Source organism: Zootoca vivipara, chromosome 14 (assembly GCF_965207765.1).
Source record: "Zootoca vivipara chromosome 14, rZooViv2.hap1.1, whole genome shotgun sequence".
NCBI classification, from domain to species: Eukaryota; Metazoa; Chordata; class Lepidosauria; order Squamata; family Lacertidae; genus Zootoca; species Zootoca vivipara.
The window spans coordinates 39,277,057-39,292,814 of record NC_142597.1 but is presented as its reverse complement, the minus strand read 5'-3'; the positions used below and the strand labels follow the sequence as shown (position 1 = coordinate 39,292,814).

At 48.9% G+C, this 15,758-nt stretch overlaps 1 protein-coding gene across 1 annotated transcript; it reads right to left on the bottom strand.

Moving 5' to 3' along the window:
* Positions 1 to 443: 443 nt before the first annotated feature.
* Positions 444 to 14,149, bottom strand: DYNLL2 (dynein light chain LC8-type 2). The gene is made up of 3 exons (XM_035139685.3): positions 13,847 to 14,149; positions 4,271 to 4,409; positions 444 to 979 (listed from the first exon to the last, which is right to left on the bottom strand). Exons 2-3 carry the CDS (start codon positions 4,400 to 4,402, stop codon positions 842 to 844), a joined length of 270 nt encoding a protein of 89 aa, XP_034995576.1. The 5' UTR covers positions 4,403 to 4,409; positions 13,847 to 14,149; the 3' UTR covers positions 444 to 841.
* Between the last annotated feature and the right edge of the window lie 1,609 nt (positions 14,150 to 15,758).

The following is a 15,758-nucleotide window of genomic DNA, read 5'->3' as shown; positions in this document are numbered from 1 at the left end:
TACTTCAGCACAAAAATATGAGGCAGCTCCCTTTGAAATGGCTTTCTGGGGGCGGGGTGGGGTGGGGGTGCAATAATGTATTTCAGACCAGGACAACCCACTTCGGAAATACGGCACTTAAAATTCCATTTTACAGCTAAATACCAGCTGTCACCCATTTTTACTGTCAAATATTAGGCATGTCTGAGAGACAGTTTTGGATCAAGAAGAAACAAAAAAAGACCACCTTTTCCCCTTTTACAGCAGAGGCAACTTAAAAAGGAGAACAATGCACTCTTTGGGGACAGAAAAGCAGGCTGGATTTTTTTTAAAAAAAGAAACAAAACATTGAGTACCTCATTTCAAGCCAGATTCCAAACCTTAATTTCCACTTTTTTTTTGTCTGCTTACAGCCAGCTTCTGAACCTTTCAAAAGGAATTTAAAAACCAAAGGATTTCTTGAATGGAATTGTAGAGATATTCTTTTTATTTCATTTCTCCTTCCCGCTTAAAGGCCATTTGTTGAAGCATTTTTAATTTATTTATTTTTTACAGTTCTCCTAGTGCAAAAGAAAATTGAAAAAGAAAGAAAGAAAGAAAAAAGAGCAGAAACCGAAAACAAGGAACATGAAAAAGATGTTGTTGCCTTGCTTCTCCCAGGCAACCAAAAACAAAAACAAAAAAACGAACAGAATTTTAGGTGGTGTTTTTACTGCAACATATACACATTAAATATAGTTTACAGTCCATGCAGCGGCGCAACCATGGTTGAAGGGTTCCTGGGCCCCCACCTTCAGTGCACTACAGTCCATGTTCCTCGCCCGCCGTCATCGTCCCCACTCCACTGCCGTCTGCCTGCCTCCTAGCCTGACTTGAAGAGGAGAATTGCAACCTGGCCCAAATAGAAATAAATGAAATGCTTCGTCTCGTGTGTTACGTAGCTGCCGAAATTCCTGCCCACGATGCAGTGCCAAGTGGGGTTGTATTTCTTGTCAAATTCCTGAATGGGGAGGGGGAAAGGGGGGAGACAGAGAGAGAAGGGGGGAGAGAAGAGAGAAAGTTACTGAAATGCAACAGCATCAAAAGGAGGCAGATCTGTGCCCCAAGGAGATTACATCTCAACACCTGATACAGGAATCGGGAAGGGTCTTTCAGAGCCCAGAGCCTCCCAAGCGCTAGGCCCATCCTCACACACCCCTACTCCTGGGCAACCCCTGCATTGTTTCCTTCAACTGGGGGGGGGGGGAGAGAAGATGGTAGTTTCTGCAGTAGGATCAATACCAAGGGTCAGCAAACTTTTTCAGCAGGGGGCCGGTCCACTGTCCCTCAGACCCTCAGACCTTGGGGGGGGCACGGACTATATTTTGGAAAAAAAATATATGAATTCCTATGCCCCACAAATAACCAGAGATGCATTTTAAATAAAAGAACACATTCTACTCATGTAAAAACATGCTGATTCCCGAACCGTCCACGGGCCGGATTTAGAAGGCTATTGGGCTGCATCCGGCCCCCGGGCCTTAGTTTGGTGACCCCTGATCAATACAGTTTTGGAGTCCAACCCACCCAGAGACCAGCTTGAGACATATTGATAGAACGAACAGCTACATTGAAGAGGTGCCTCCCATAATGCTTTGCAGTGTTTCACAGAACATAGTTAGGCAACTAATCCCCAAGTGACGTGTGAGTTTGTCAGTCAGTATCTTCTAGAAATGTAGCACCAGGCACAGAAGGTCCCAAGTTCAATCCCCAGGTAGGGCTGGGGGAGATTCCCTGTCCAAACCCCCGCTGCCAGTCAGTGTAGACCTGGGGTCGGCAAGGCTTATCTTGCCCGAGTCGGTTCACTGCCACGGAGCCCCCTCCGGGGGCCGGATTGCGGGTGCACCCGCTATTTCCAGCATCTGCGCAGACACGATTTCCAGCATCTGCGCGATTTCCAGCTCCACAAAGCAAGTCCCTGTGCTGCACCGGTTTAGCGCAGCGCGCAGGGACTCGCCGAGTGGGCGGCTCGTGGGCTGGTAAAACGGCCCCCGTGGGCAGCTCGTGGCCCATGGGCCTTAGGTTGCCGACCCCTGGTGTAGACAATACTGAGTTAGATGGACCAATGGGTCAGTATAAGGTCGCTTCCAATCAGAGCCGAAAGCCATGGGTGCAGGACCTTGAAAACCAGGGTTCAAATCCCCACTCAGCCACGAAGCTCATTGGGTGACCTTGGGATGGTCGCCGACTCTCAGCCTAACCTGCCTCACAGGGCTGTTGTGGGGATTATATGAGGGAGGTGAAAACCACGTACGCCACCTTGAGTTCCTTGGAGAAATAGGTGGGATATAAATGCGATGAACAAAACTTTTCGGTTATAGTGAATTTCATAGAATTGTAGAGTTAGAAGGGACCGCAAGGGTCATCTAGTTCAACCCCCTGCGATGCAGGAATATTGAGTGCAGAGTGTACCAGTAGCTCTTCCCAAAAACCGGCATTCAGGGGCTTACTTCCTCTGACAGCGGAGAGAGAAACTCTCTAGAACAGAACATTTATATCAAGGCAGAAACAGTGAAAAGTGTAACGGGCCTCCTAAATACCCATTTCCAAAGACAGGTTTTCCCCAGCTCACGGGAGACATTGCAGTGTTGTTTTATTGTTTAACATTTTACTTTATTTTCTTAGTTACAGGTAGGTAGCCATGTTGGTCTGACGTAGTTGAAACAAAATAAAAAAATTCCTTCCAGCAGCACTTTAGAGACCAACTAAGTTTGTCATTGGTATGAGCTTTCGTGTGCATGCACACTTCTTTACACACTTCCTTTATTTTCTTATTTAGGAATTTTGTTTCCATTGGTTTCTGTGTATTTCTGGCTGGGGGGTGGAGATGAACTTACTGGTGTTTTAATGTGAATCGCTGACCGATTCTGCATATTAAGCCATATACAGTGGTACCTTATAAATATTATTAATACTGTACGCTGAAATAAAAAGGCGGCCTTGACTTTTGCCACACCCTTACCTGGCTGTTAAGTGACAGGCAGACAGCCACATGAAGTCCATTAGCACATGTACCCAGTCAGTGGCTTTATTTTAAAGAGGTCTTGCAAGGTCTTAATCTCAGGGTCATGGGTTTGAGCCCCACCTTGGGCAAAAGATTCCTGCATTGCAAGGGGTTGAATCAGATGACCCTCGTGGCCCCTTCAAACTCTACAATTCTATGATTCTAAGATGTTTTGGACATTGTTTCCCAGCAGGGAGGTAGCCAAAAAATAAGGTGAGGGGCGTTACTGGTTTCTTTCCGTTCTTATTTTTATTATGTATTTTGTATTTTTTATATTGCAATTCTATGTTGTGAACTGCCCTGAGATCTACAGGTAAAGGGCAGCATACAAATTTAATTAATTGTAATAAAAAAATAATTTGGAAGCAAATAAAAATGGGATTATACAATTCCATCAAGGATAGCAGCCTATAATCCTGCTTTCTCAATTCAATTCCTGCTAAAACATGCAGGGTAAAAGTTGGTAACTCACAATATTAGTCCACAATATGTTTTATCTTATTCTTACTGAATCAGATTGTTACTATTAATGTTTGGTGTTTTATTATTTTTCTATGTGTTGGAAGCCGCCCAGAGTGGCTGGGGCAACCCAGCCAGATGGGCGGGGTATAAATAAAAAAATAGTATGGTTTATTATTACAGTGGTACCTGGGTTTAAGAACAGCCCTGTTTATGAACCATTCGGTTTACGAACACCGCAAAACCGGAAGTAGTGTCCTGGTTTGCGAACTTTACCTCAGTCTAAGAACGGAATCCGAACTGTGGAAGGGTAACGGCGGAGGGAAGCCTCATTAGGGAAAGTGTGCCCTGGTTTAAGAACGGTTTCGGCTTAAGAACGGACTTCCGGAACGGATCAAGTTCGTAAACCGAGGTACCACTGTATTTATTATTCTACTGCATTTGCATCCTACCTTCGCTCTAAAGAGCTCAAGGTGGCAGATGTTTCTCACCCTCCTCATTCAATCCCCACAACAGCCATGTGATGTAGGTTCGGTTGAGAGAGGCGGCAACTGGACAGTAAGCTTCAAGACCAAGTGAGGATCTGAACCTACATTGCAATGGTTCAGAACTTTGCCAGCTGCCAAGAAAAGGGTTAGCTAAAAATAACAGGAACGGAGGGCTGGTGACCACATGCCCTGTTCACTTCCTCGGAGCATCTGCCTTGCCATGGCAGAATGCGACTGATGAAACTGAGCTCACCCAATCAAGGCTCTTTTTCGTCTCTCCCAAGTGCGGGGGCCACAATACCTTTTTGATGTATGCCGCTATGTCCTTTTCTATGTTGTACTTCTCCATGGCCTGAGTGGCACAATCGACTGCATCCTGCTGCATGTCCTCGGACATGTCCGCATTCTTGATCACTGCCTTTCTGTCAGACATGATGGACCTGCCAGGAGGAAGCCAGAGAGGAAGGTCAAGTCACGCTGCAGACCACCACGGGTCTGCCACGGCGCCACCCCTTGGAATGGCGGTGTAAGTGTGCTGTTGCGGCTACTCCTGAGTAACAACGTCCGAGTCTGCTCTGTCTTTAAGTTTTATCGTGCATAGTATTTACAGTGCAAAGATGGTAAAGAACATGACCTATCAGTCACTCGCAGAATCCGGGAGTGGACGCCTCCTGCTACGTGACCAGCAGATAAGCTTGGGAACCCCAAAACACTGCCCCCCTGACCTTACGCTTCGGCACGCGCCTTAAATCAGGCGACGGAAGTGGCTGCCTGCTCTCCTCCACCTGGGGCTCTCCAACATCGCTGAGCCTTAACTGCTCCATCCCGCTAACTTCCTCATTTCCCCCACCTGACCCGCTGCTGCTGCTCTCACTGGTCAAGGTGCTGGTGTGGAGGATGGGCTGAGGCTCCCTGAGGCTCCCTGACAGGCGGCTTGCAAGGAGGCAGGGTTGGGTTGAGGGGCAGACTCAAGCTGTGCTGCGTCCACTCCAGTGGATGAGCCGCCACTGCTGCTTCTCTACCAGCTTTCAAAACAGGTTCACACATGGGGCTAGTCCACAAGAAAAGCACACTCTGCACTGTAAAGCAGTGCAGCCGTTTATTCTGGCATGCCAGCGACCCTCCCTCCATCTATTTCAGTCCAACCTGCTTGAGAAAATACGAGTTTTTAAGCAAGTGGTCCTCCCTTTGTGACTGGGGAAGGGGGCAGTTTGGTGTGTCGAATTTTGCGCAGGCCTGCTCTATCAGCACCAGGCATCCACGCAAATGCACTCTCGACGCAAGAACTGAACACTGCAAACACACCTCCGCAGCTCTCACTTCCACTGCCATTGGTAGATGCTAAGAGTTCTTGGAGAAATCCTCTATTGTTCACTCTATAGCAAGGATAGAGTACCTAGTGTTGCTAAGACTACAACTCCCATCAGCCCCAACTAGCATGGCCAATGGTCAGGGTTGGCCAGAGTTGTAAGTCCAGCAATATCTGGAGGGCTGCAGGCACCTTAACGCCTGATCTGATGAAGTCAGGCTGTTGCTTGCAAAACCACCATTTCTACCTAGTCAGCAAACCTATAGCAACTGAGTCAGACCTGTCCCACCTTATGCTGAACCCACATGCTCTGTAATTGCCAGACCACCAAGATTTCAGGCCAAGAGAAAGGGGCCTCAGCTCATTGGCAGAGCACCTGCTTTTCATGCAGAAGGTCTCAGGTCCAATCTCTGGCCTCTCCAGGTGGGACTTGGAAAGATTCGCTGCCCCAAACCCTGGAGAGTCGCTGCCAGTCAGTTTAGACCAGGCACCCCCCAAACTCAGCCCTCCAGATGTTTTGGGACTACAACTCCCATCATCCCTAGCTAACAGGACCAGTGGCCAGGGATGGTGGGAGTTGTAGTCCCAAAACATCTGGAGGATCGAGTTTGGGGGTGCCTGGTTTAGACAATAGTAAACAAGTCAGGATCAATGCTATGACTCACTATTAAGGCTGCTTCCTATCGGCCTAAGATGCTTTTGGATAGGGCGTCAGAATTGGGCCCAGTGCACCTGGTCAGCAGACATCAAGTTGTAAAGCTGTTCCAGGTGGCAAGGAAGGGCGAACCTGTCCGAAAGCAGCCCAGAGGGGGTGAATAAGCTGTTCCCTTCTATCAGACACTTCGAGAGCTAGGCCCCAATGGGAAACTGTACATTTAAAACAGTATCCTACCACACTAAACAGTCGAGGCTTCACCCCCCAAAAAATCCCTATTCCCCTCCCAGAGCTAGAATTTCCAGAATCCCTTGGGAAGAATGCAGCTCTGTGAGGGAGACTCTTCACAACTCCCGGGACCCTTAACAAAGCAACAGTTCCCAGGATTCTTTGGGGGAAGCTGCAACTGTTTAAAGTGGTATGATACTGCTTTAAATGTATAGTGCAGACCGGACTTTAGTGCAATCAAGATCTGGCTTTACTGGGTAGGAGGAAAAGGAAAACCAGAAGACAACAGTCCACTGGCAGCCTCAGATGCAACGGTTCACAAGCCCCTGTTCTGCACCTTCTTTGAACCGGACACCACAGCTGAAATCCTTGACGTTTTAATGCAGATTTGCACTGCCACACTGGGCCTCTTTTATAAAAACAGAAAGTGTTCCCCAACCTGGTGTCCTCTAGATGTCCCTGGGACTCCCCAACTCCCACCAGCCAGGATGTGCAGTGGTTAAAGAGTGTTCAAACAGGACCTGGGAGGCCGGGACGTTCAAATCCTCACCCAGTCAAGCAACTCACTGGGTGACCTTGGGCCAATCACCCTCTCTCAGCCTAACCTACCTCCAAGGTCGTTGCAAGGATAAAATTGGGAGGGGGGGAACCAAAAACCCTCCTTGAGGGTGCGAGTTTGGGGGACCTGGTGAAGGATCTAACCTCTGGGGGTGGGACTACCATATGTTGCCTTCAGATTCCCCATCCTGGCCTCCCTCCAGCAGGCAGAGTCAACCCCTTTCTTACCTACCAGCATACAGTTAAAACTGCACCTGTGAAGACCATTTAAAAATCCAAAACATGTGACAACTGGGACAAAAATCTCCACTTGGAAGGCTCTTTGAAAGAGGAAGAAGGACCACCAAAGATAACAATAGAGATGGTGCCCGTCTGATACACAACAAGATGGAATCCCAAAGGGTAGCGGACTCCACCCTAAAGGTCCAACTCCTGCTCTGTGTAGAACAGACCTCTCTCCTGCAGAGCACAGTGACCAGCTGAGTATACAAGGGGTGAGACTTTTTAAGGCATCCTGATCCCAAGGCATAGAGGGCTGTGTGCCTATAGGGCACCTTGAACTCTGCTAGGTGCTGCTCTGAAGACAACAAACCAGAACAATGCCATCTTTCCCCTTCATCTCTCTCTCTCTCATATCAAACCCTCTTCCTCCTCCATTACTCCACTATAACTGAGCTATGAATACATGTAACCGAAATGACTGTAGACGCTTCCATTATTGGCTCTCTCACCTCCATTTCCATCTCTTATGGGCAATGCTAGATTTGTAAGCTCCTCAAGACCACAACTGCCCACCCATGTCATGAGTTAAATCCTGCATTGGCTGTGCACCTCCAGTTCTCAGCAGGGAACAGGCATGGGCAGAGAAAGCAAACAGGATTTAACTTCCTGCTCACCAGCAGATGCCCGGGGAGTTAAATCCTGCTCAGTTCTTCAGGATTCCATGCAAGCTTCTCCCCAGTTCAAGGAGTTTGCATAGAACCCCCTGCTAAAATGAAGGGGAGGGACCTTTGGTTATAGCAGCTCCTTGCAAGGTGCTTTGAAACCCCAGCTTCAAAGAACCTTGCACCTGACGCCAGGTCATTGGCAGGTTGGCAACTCTGTCCAACTTGGCCTGCAAGGCTGATCCCAGAAGAATCCTGCCCTGGGAGCCAAAAAGTTCCCCACCCATTGTAGACCACACCCCACACTGGCACAGCATAAACAGGACCCTTAACCCTCCCCACCCAACATTCAAAGGCTGAAGGTCAGCATTTCCTTGCAAGGCTCTACCAACAGATCACAAGAGCTGCAGTTTCCAAAGCTTTCAATGCCCACACTAATGCATGCAGGCACCACCCACTGAAATAACTTGGCCACACACAAGCTTGTTCATAAATGTCAGTTTACATAGCCAATCACCCACAGTCTTTCACTGGGGTGGGTGGAGAGAGTCTCTACTCAGCTGCCTTAACCACAAACAATGCAAAGCCACAAAAGGGTTGAGCCACAGGTGCAAATGCTGCAAGGAAGAAGTGAGGTCGGTCTCTGTGGGCACGTCCAGATTACAAATGTAATAACCAGGGCTGTGGTTGCGGTTGTTTTTTTAAAAGGCTGCTCAATCACATCACTCACACCCCTTCCCAACGGACATCTTTTAGGAACATTAGAAACCGCCCAGCAGTTAATTCATGGTTAATTCCCATGACAGAGTAGAAGTTGTGACAGTTAAGCCAGACTTTTAAAACTAAATTACTAGTCCACATGATTGACATGCTGCCTGCCTGCCAATCCACAGCCTGTTAATTTGTGCCACACACCATGTTCCACTTAGCATAAACAAATAGATAGCCATTTTGGCTGGGAGCCATAGGTAAGTTCTAGCTCTACTATCAGAGGCAGAACACCAGGTGTGAATACCAGGTGTAGGGGGATCCATGGGGGAGGGGGGACCCTGCTTACGGGCTTCCCATGGGCTTCTGATTGGTCACTGCGAGAACAGGACACTGACTAGCAGGGTCTTTCTGCTGCTCTTCAAAAGATTTCTGGAAGAGCTTTCACTCCAGTGGAAGCTCATCGCAATCAGGAGATTCCCCAGCAACCATCGCAGAACGACAGTTCCTGGGGTTCTCTAATCCACGGCCATTTAGAAAGCAAGGAGCGAGCCAGAGTTTACTCAGCGGACACCACCCCAGTTTCCCCTGCCTGCAGGAGGAGTTAAACTCACTTTGCAAATACCAAACCTTATCCACCCAGAATCGTAAGCATTCCCCAGTCCCCTGCAGTGTTAAGGAGAAATGCCAGAATGGTTGCAACGTGGAAGACACAGGGTGGTGTTAACAAGAAGCCCTGAGCCTTACCAGAACCAGTTTGCAGGAATCTCTTGAACAGGAGTGAGGAACAGCAGCCTGGAATGTGCCCTGAAACTCTGATGCTGCTTGTTGCTTGCATGGATGGAGGACAGGTGTGTTTGAATGTGTAGAAACCAGCCCTGATGTACAAACTACATCAGTCAACATTTATATGCTTGGCCCCACCAACTTTCTCCTCCAGCCCCGCCCACCACTGCCCTGTGGCCCCTGGAAGGTCCTGCAAAAGGGTGAAGAAAAAGGTTCCCCACCCTTTGCTCTCGAAATAGTCGTAACTATCAAATTCAAAGATTTGGGAAGGGGGCCCAGCTCAGGAGAAGAGCACCCAGAGCTGGGTGCGCACCTGGGCCCAGCTTTAATCCACGACATCTCCCATTAGGAGGAGGAGGATCAGGTAGCTGCTGCCAGCCAGAGCAGACAACACTGGGGTCGATGGACGAGCATTCTTAAACTGGTATAAAGCAGCTCCCTGCATTCATAGCAGATATGTGGCTGGGGTAGTCAGTCAGCAAGGAGATACTCAAGGAACAAAAGGTGTGAACAGCAAGCTGATTAACTGACCCCTCCTCCCCTGCACACATACACAGTCCTTCTATGGAAGAGCTACGTGGAAAATCTTCAACTATATAGTCAGCAGCTTATCCAGCTTTTTACACACAGCTTTTTACACACTGCAGCTAAGGGCAAGCAAGCCAGTTTCCTTAAAGGCCAACCACTACTAACATGTGCTTGAGCTTGCTTTCCCCTCCTCCCTCCCCATTCTTTTTCCTCATGTGTCATGACTTTTCTGTTGTAAGCCTGAGGGTGGGGGGGTGTCTTAATACTGTACAGATTTCTGCAAGCTGCTCCATAAAGCCCCCCCCCCCTTTTTGGCATTAAGTCCGGGGTATAACTGCTACAAATGAACAATCACTATAAAAAAAAGAGGAAGAGTTTTTCCGTCTGGAAGCACAGAGGCTGCATGCTGAGAGTGATTCCCGTCTCTTGGCAGGATCTCAAAAGGGACTGAAGGAATAGTTTTGTTGCAGCCGTTAAAAGATCGCTATCCAAGAGCAAGGAAGGAACCCGGAACCCGTTACATAATAGCCATGGCCAAGGTTACGTTTATCCAAACCTTTGTGTGTGTGCGTGTGTGTGTCCCCCCCCCCGCCCAGTTTGAAGCCGACCCTGTGCATCCCTCTCTGCCTGAAAAACAACAACATTATTGCATTTACCATGAAGGAGCTGCTACATTTACTAGAACTGTAACAAGAGGAAGACTCCCACTTTGCACACAAAAAAGCCCTTGAAAGGCTATGGGGGTTTGGTGCAAGGAACCAGTGGCCCTCCAGATGTTGTTGAACTACAACTCCCATCAGCCTCAGCAAGCCTGGCCAATGAGGCGAAGCATGTCAGCAACATCTGTAGGGCCACAGGTTCCCCTCACCTGTCCTAGACAGAAGAAGAGCCAGTCTGTTATTGCTAGCCTGCAAGGACTCTTGGCACCGATGCAGGAGATGGATTCAACCCGGCAACCACCTCCTTCGGCTTCCACTTGCTCCCATTTCACAGGTGAGGGAAAGAGAGGCCTCTCCTGCAGGAGGGGCGGAAAGCACACCAATGACTGCAAAACCACCCTGGAAGTTTATGAACAGCATCCAAGGCAAGGCCAATGGTGTCCTACCATGCTCTCAGAAAAACGCCCAAATGAAAACAGATCCGATTTTGAAAGATCGAGGGGCATCGAGGGAAGCAAAGAGACTTAGCTAACTCGTTTTTATTTTCTTCCATTGAGGAAGCTGCGTTATATACTGAATCAAATAATACATGTGCATGGCAATGCTATTGCTACGTCCTCTGGCCTGTAAGAAATTCAAAGCACCGTCCGCAGGGGAACACTTGCTGCAAAGCCAGGGATGTTGCCAGAACAGGTTGAAGGGCCAAATTGTCCCGCCAGCCAGCCGTGTCCTGGGGTCACCCTTCTTCCAGCAGCATATTAGTTCCACTTGAACTCAACACCAAGCTTATCAAGTACCCGTCTCGGCTAAGATGAACTTAAAAAACAAAAACACAAAACCAGGGAAGGTATTTACGTAGTTCCTTCTAATAGGGTAAGCCAGTCTCTCCATAAAATATTTACAGCATGAATATTGGGGGGGCGGGGGGACCCCCCAAAGGATCTTACATTGGATACATGCATGCAGGCCCCTTGCAACAGCACTGGGGAAAAGGGCCTTGGCTCAATGGTTAGAGCACCTGCTGTGCATGCAGAAGGTCCCATGTCCAATGCTAAGGTAGAGCTGGGAGAGACATCTGCCAGTCAGTGCAGGCAGCAGTGAGCTAGACCAGGCACCCCCAAATGCGACCCTCCAGATGTTTTGGGACTACAATTCCCATCATCCCTGACCACTGGTCCTGTTAGCTAGGGATGATGGGAGTTGTAGTTCCAAAACATCTAGAGGGCCGAGTTTGGGGACAGGACAAAGGGAATCCCTGTGCACCATCCGCCCTTATTATGGTCATCACTTCTAGAACAGTGAGGACAATTCAATAATTTGTGTGGCATGCAGTTGAGTGGGCTGGGAGGGGAGTGAAGGGACCCTGGGATTCATTCAAAAGCCCTATCATAAAGGAAGGGGTCTTCTCCTTGGCTGGGACCACCCTGCAATGACTCTGGAGGAGAATGCAACACGGTGGGCAGCATGGGCATAGCCATGGGGGGGCAGCTGCCACCCCCAGATCAAGTAAAACAATTGAAATACTTAACTGACCAATCACGTCGGTTCTGCCCCCCCAAAATGTCCTGCCTGCCCCCCAACAAAAATCCTGGCTATGTCCATAGTGGGCAGGCACATTATCCCAGGTTGCGTCCCCCAGAATCCTTGCAATATACACCATCCTCATGTCTCAGTGATGAGAGTTTTGCTCCAATCCCCCCCCCCACGGCCAAGTGACAAGGAGGTCAGTAACTAGAGGACCGCAAGCCTGGATTAGAGCATGCAGAAGGTCCCATGTTTGATCCCCAGCATCTCTGGGTAGGGCCGGGAAAGGATCTCTGCCTGCATCCCTAGAGATCCCATGCCAAGCAGCATCAACGATGCTGGACCAATGTCCTGACTCATGTTCACGCATGCATGGGTTGGGGGGGGGGGGAGTGTGTGTGTGCAGTTATCACCTGCCCAGCCAAATACAAATGCCATAAAAGGCTTGTTTACAACATCAGCCAATTAAAACCAGTCCCTTTTACTCTTGCAGGGATATAGTGCCAGTCGGAGCAGCCTAGCGGGGTTGGCAGGAGGGTGAAAGGGAGAAGGAAGCAAGAGAGCCGGGGGTGCCACTTTGAGGTCCTTGGCAGAAAAAGTGGGGTGTAAATACGCAATAGTAAATAAAACTGCACTTGGGAAGCGGAGATTCTATTTCCTCCAGAGAGCATCTTTCCTTACTATGAGGCTGCTGCAATGAGGAGTTTCCCTTTCATACAGCCTCTCTCCTTTTTTTGGGGGGGGGAGAGAAGCAAGGAGAGGATGGCTTGTAGAGTAAGCCCCTGAGGCCACACCACACATGCAATCTTCCTTGGATCCTGCCCAAGTTCAGCTCCACCTGCAGGTTCCAAAGGTGGCAACAGCCTCCCCAGCTAGAAAAAGGCCTCGGCAATGTTTTTTTCCCCTCCCTTTTTTTTCTTAAAGCTTTCCAAGTCCCTACTCTAGAAGGATCCATGCTCAATCCCATGATCTCGGTTTCCTCCATCCCTGACAGGGACGTCACTGGACTTTGAAGCCAAGGGCAGCACCAGCAGAATCCCGTTGGCTCTGCTGCAACCCTCCTAGGAAGAGCAAAGGCAGCCTTTTAAGTTTGTTGCACCCTTGGTACTGAGTAAGGCAAGCATATCACGGACCTGAACCTGTCCTTTGCAAGAGGGGTTAACAATCCAATGAGGAGCTAAACAATCCTCCTTCCAGCTCCTATGTCACAAAGGGGCTTCCTAGAAAGGCTTTAGGCATCTTATTTTTTTACCAGCACTCCAAAAACTCTCCAGTCTGATTTCAGGCTTGACCTTGGGGTTTTTTTGGGGGGGGCATAGTATAAATATTTAATTTTAAAATCAATATATGGGGGGGGGGGAGAAAGAGAACTAGCCCGTTGATTCTAGAATGAAATGTTACAATAGCAGCTGCATCCCCATCAACACTCCCACAACTACTGCAGAGGTGAACAAGAAAGCCAAGTGGAAGGACAGTTTGCACACTCACACTATATATTTATTTTGGGGAGGGTGTAGCTCAGAGTTAGCAGAAAGAGGTGGACCCACAGAAACCGTGTCTGCCAAGTTTGGTACAAAGGAAGGTAGATTGCACACTCAATACCCAGCAGCTGTGCCCACTTTTGGGGGAGGGGGGAAAGGGAAGCAGCCTGGGTTGCAATCATCTGCACGCTTACTTATAAATAATTGTGATTTTTTTAAAAAAGTCCCACTGGGGCTTTCTGAACTCAAGGGGGTTTACTTCCGAGTAGGCATGCATGAGATTGCACTAGGCGCAGGAGCCTAAGGGGCGTGGACTAAAACAGAGAGAAAAAATGAAAAATAAGACGGGAGGAAGAAGGGGCGGCCAAAATCAAGTATCCCCATCACTTCTAATGACCAGAGCCCCTCGCTGCTCGCGCAACTATTTGAGTGCCCCCCCAAAGCAGCCCCCCAATCAAAACCTCCGTCCCAAATTCGCCCCATCCGCATGCAATTCTGCAATGGGGGGGGGGGTCAAACAAAACGAATTAATAAGTCACCCGTTTGCAACCGCTTACCTTCACAGTGTTAGGCAAAGCCTCCAATTATTTATATATATAGATATATATATTTTTTAAAAAATAATAATTAAGGGCGCGCTCTTCCCCCCACGGCTCGTCGAAAGGCAACGTTGCAAAGGCGTCTACAGCCCCCCAACGCCCGGACTCCTCTGCGCGTTCCTGCCCCGTTTGCAAAAAAGAAAAAGGAAAAGGGGGAAAGCACCAGCGAGGCGTCCGATGCTGCTGTCGGCGAAGATGGTTGGAGCGTCTCTCGCTTACTCAGCGCAGCAGCAGCGCCGGCACCCTCCGCTCTCTTCCCCCCGCGAGCCTCCTCTGGCTGCCTGCCCTGGCCCCCCCTGGGCTGAAATAGGCGCCCCTCCCCTTGCAGTAGCTCAGCCACGCTGCGCCTCCATTGGCTGCCGCAGAGCCTCGGCCCACAGCGACGTAGCGTTCTCCTCTCGCTGTTCTCTGTCTACATCTTATTTCATCCCATAATGCCACGAGGAAATTGCAGAACCAATTTTTTTTTTTGGTGGGGTGGGGGTGGGTGGGTGGGTGGAGAGAGGCTAGGGGTGGGGCTGGAGTGGAGTTTCTCGCTTTTTGTTTGTTTGTTATTAAAACAGAGCGTCGATAAATGAGCCAATGAAGAAGCGGGCATAATTATTTTTGTGTGTGTCTTTTCTCTCTGCTCCCTTCTTCTTCTGCTCTGCCTCTCTCTCTCTCTCTCTCTCTCTCTCTCTCTCTCTCTCTCTCTCTCTCTCTCTCTCTCTCTCTCTCTCTCTTTCCTGGCAGGGAACAGCTGCATCACCAGGCAGAACTGCAACAGGTGCAGCTTTACCCCAGCATCACTAGGCGGGGAGGTGGTGGTGTTGGAAGCTACACCTGTTGCATTGCTGCCTTTCAAAGGAGCACTGGAATGAGGAAATGCAGCTGGTGGGGGGAGATAGATAATTTGCCTGTAGGTAGCAGCCAAATCCTTTGGGTTATGTAACAGAGGGTACAATGCCCTCTTGCTTGGGTGGGAATAAGCATAGCTGCCAAGTTCTCCCTTTTTTAAAGGGAAATTCCATTATGCTGAATAGGCTTCCTCGCGAGAAAAGGGAAAACTTGGCAGCTATGGAATGAGCCCAATGAAACTCAGTGAGACTTACTTCTGAGTAGATGCCCATAGAATTGCCCTGGAAGTCTCACTGGCTTGGGTGTTATTTACAAATTGTTTGAATGGGAGGTGAGGTGGGACTTCCTTGGAGCAGGGAAAAACAGAATGTAACACACACACACACCATTTATGTGGTTCTTAAATTGATTAAGAAACAGCTGTGTCTTTTGATTCCACAACGAAAATATCAGGATGTGAAATATTCGTGAATATTTGTTTTTTAAAGGTTAAGTTAGCTAGATTTTGTTGTTGTTGTTGGGGGGTAGTCCCTGGAAATCGAATCAGTCAACAGCAAAGGTGAGGAACCCCTTTCAGCCGTGGGGGGGGGGGTCGCATGACGGTGATAGAAAGGGCCAGAGGTAAAAATGGCATAGACTTGAGCAGGCACCCCCAAACTTTGGCCCTCCAGATGTTTTGGACTACAATTCCCATCATCCCTGACCACTGGTCCTGTTAGCTAGGGATCATGGGAGTTGTAGGCCAAAACATCTGGAGGGCCACAGTTTCGGGATGCCTGGACTAGAGGTATAATTCTCACCTTGGTGCAGCTGGCTACATTCCAGCTATGGAAGAGTCAGTGGTTTCCATATGTGCACCCACCTCCCCGTAAATATCAGTCTGTCTTCCATCCAAGCAAGCAAGAGGCATTATCATATAATGGGCAAATTCCAGCCAGGCATAATAGCCCAACTGGTAGAGTATGAGGTTCTTCATCTCAGGGTCGTGGGTTCGAGCCCCATGTTGGGGCTGGACTAGATGACCCTTATGGTC

Bases quoted from the DNA above. Each gene is read 5' to 3' on its own strand.
- DYNLL2 (XM_035139685.3), bottom strand. From the start codon at position 4,402: ATGTCTGACAGAAAGGCAGTGATCAAGAATGCGGACATGTCCGAGGAC. The intron at 980-4,270 runs GTATTGTGGCCC...CTCCCCATTCAG, and splicing joins TAGCGGCATACATCAAAAAG to GAATTTGACAAGAAATACAA.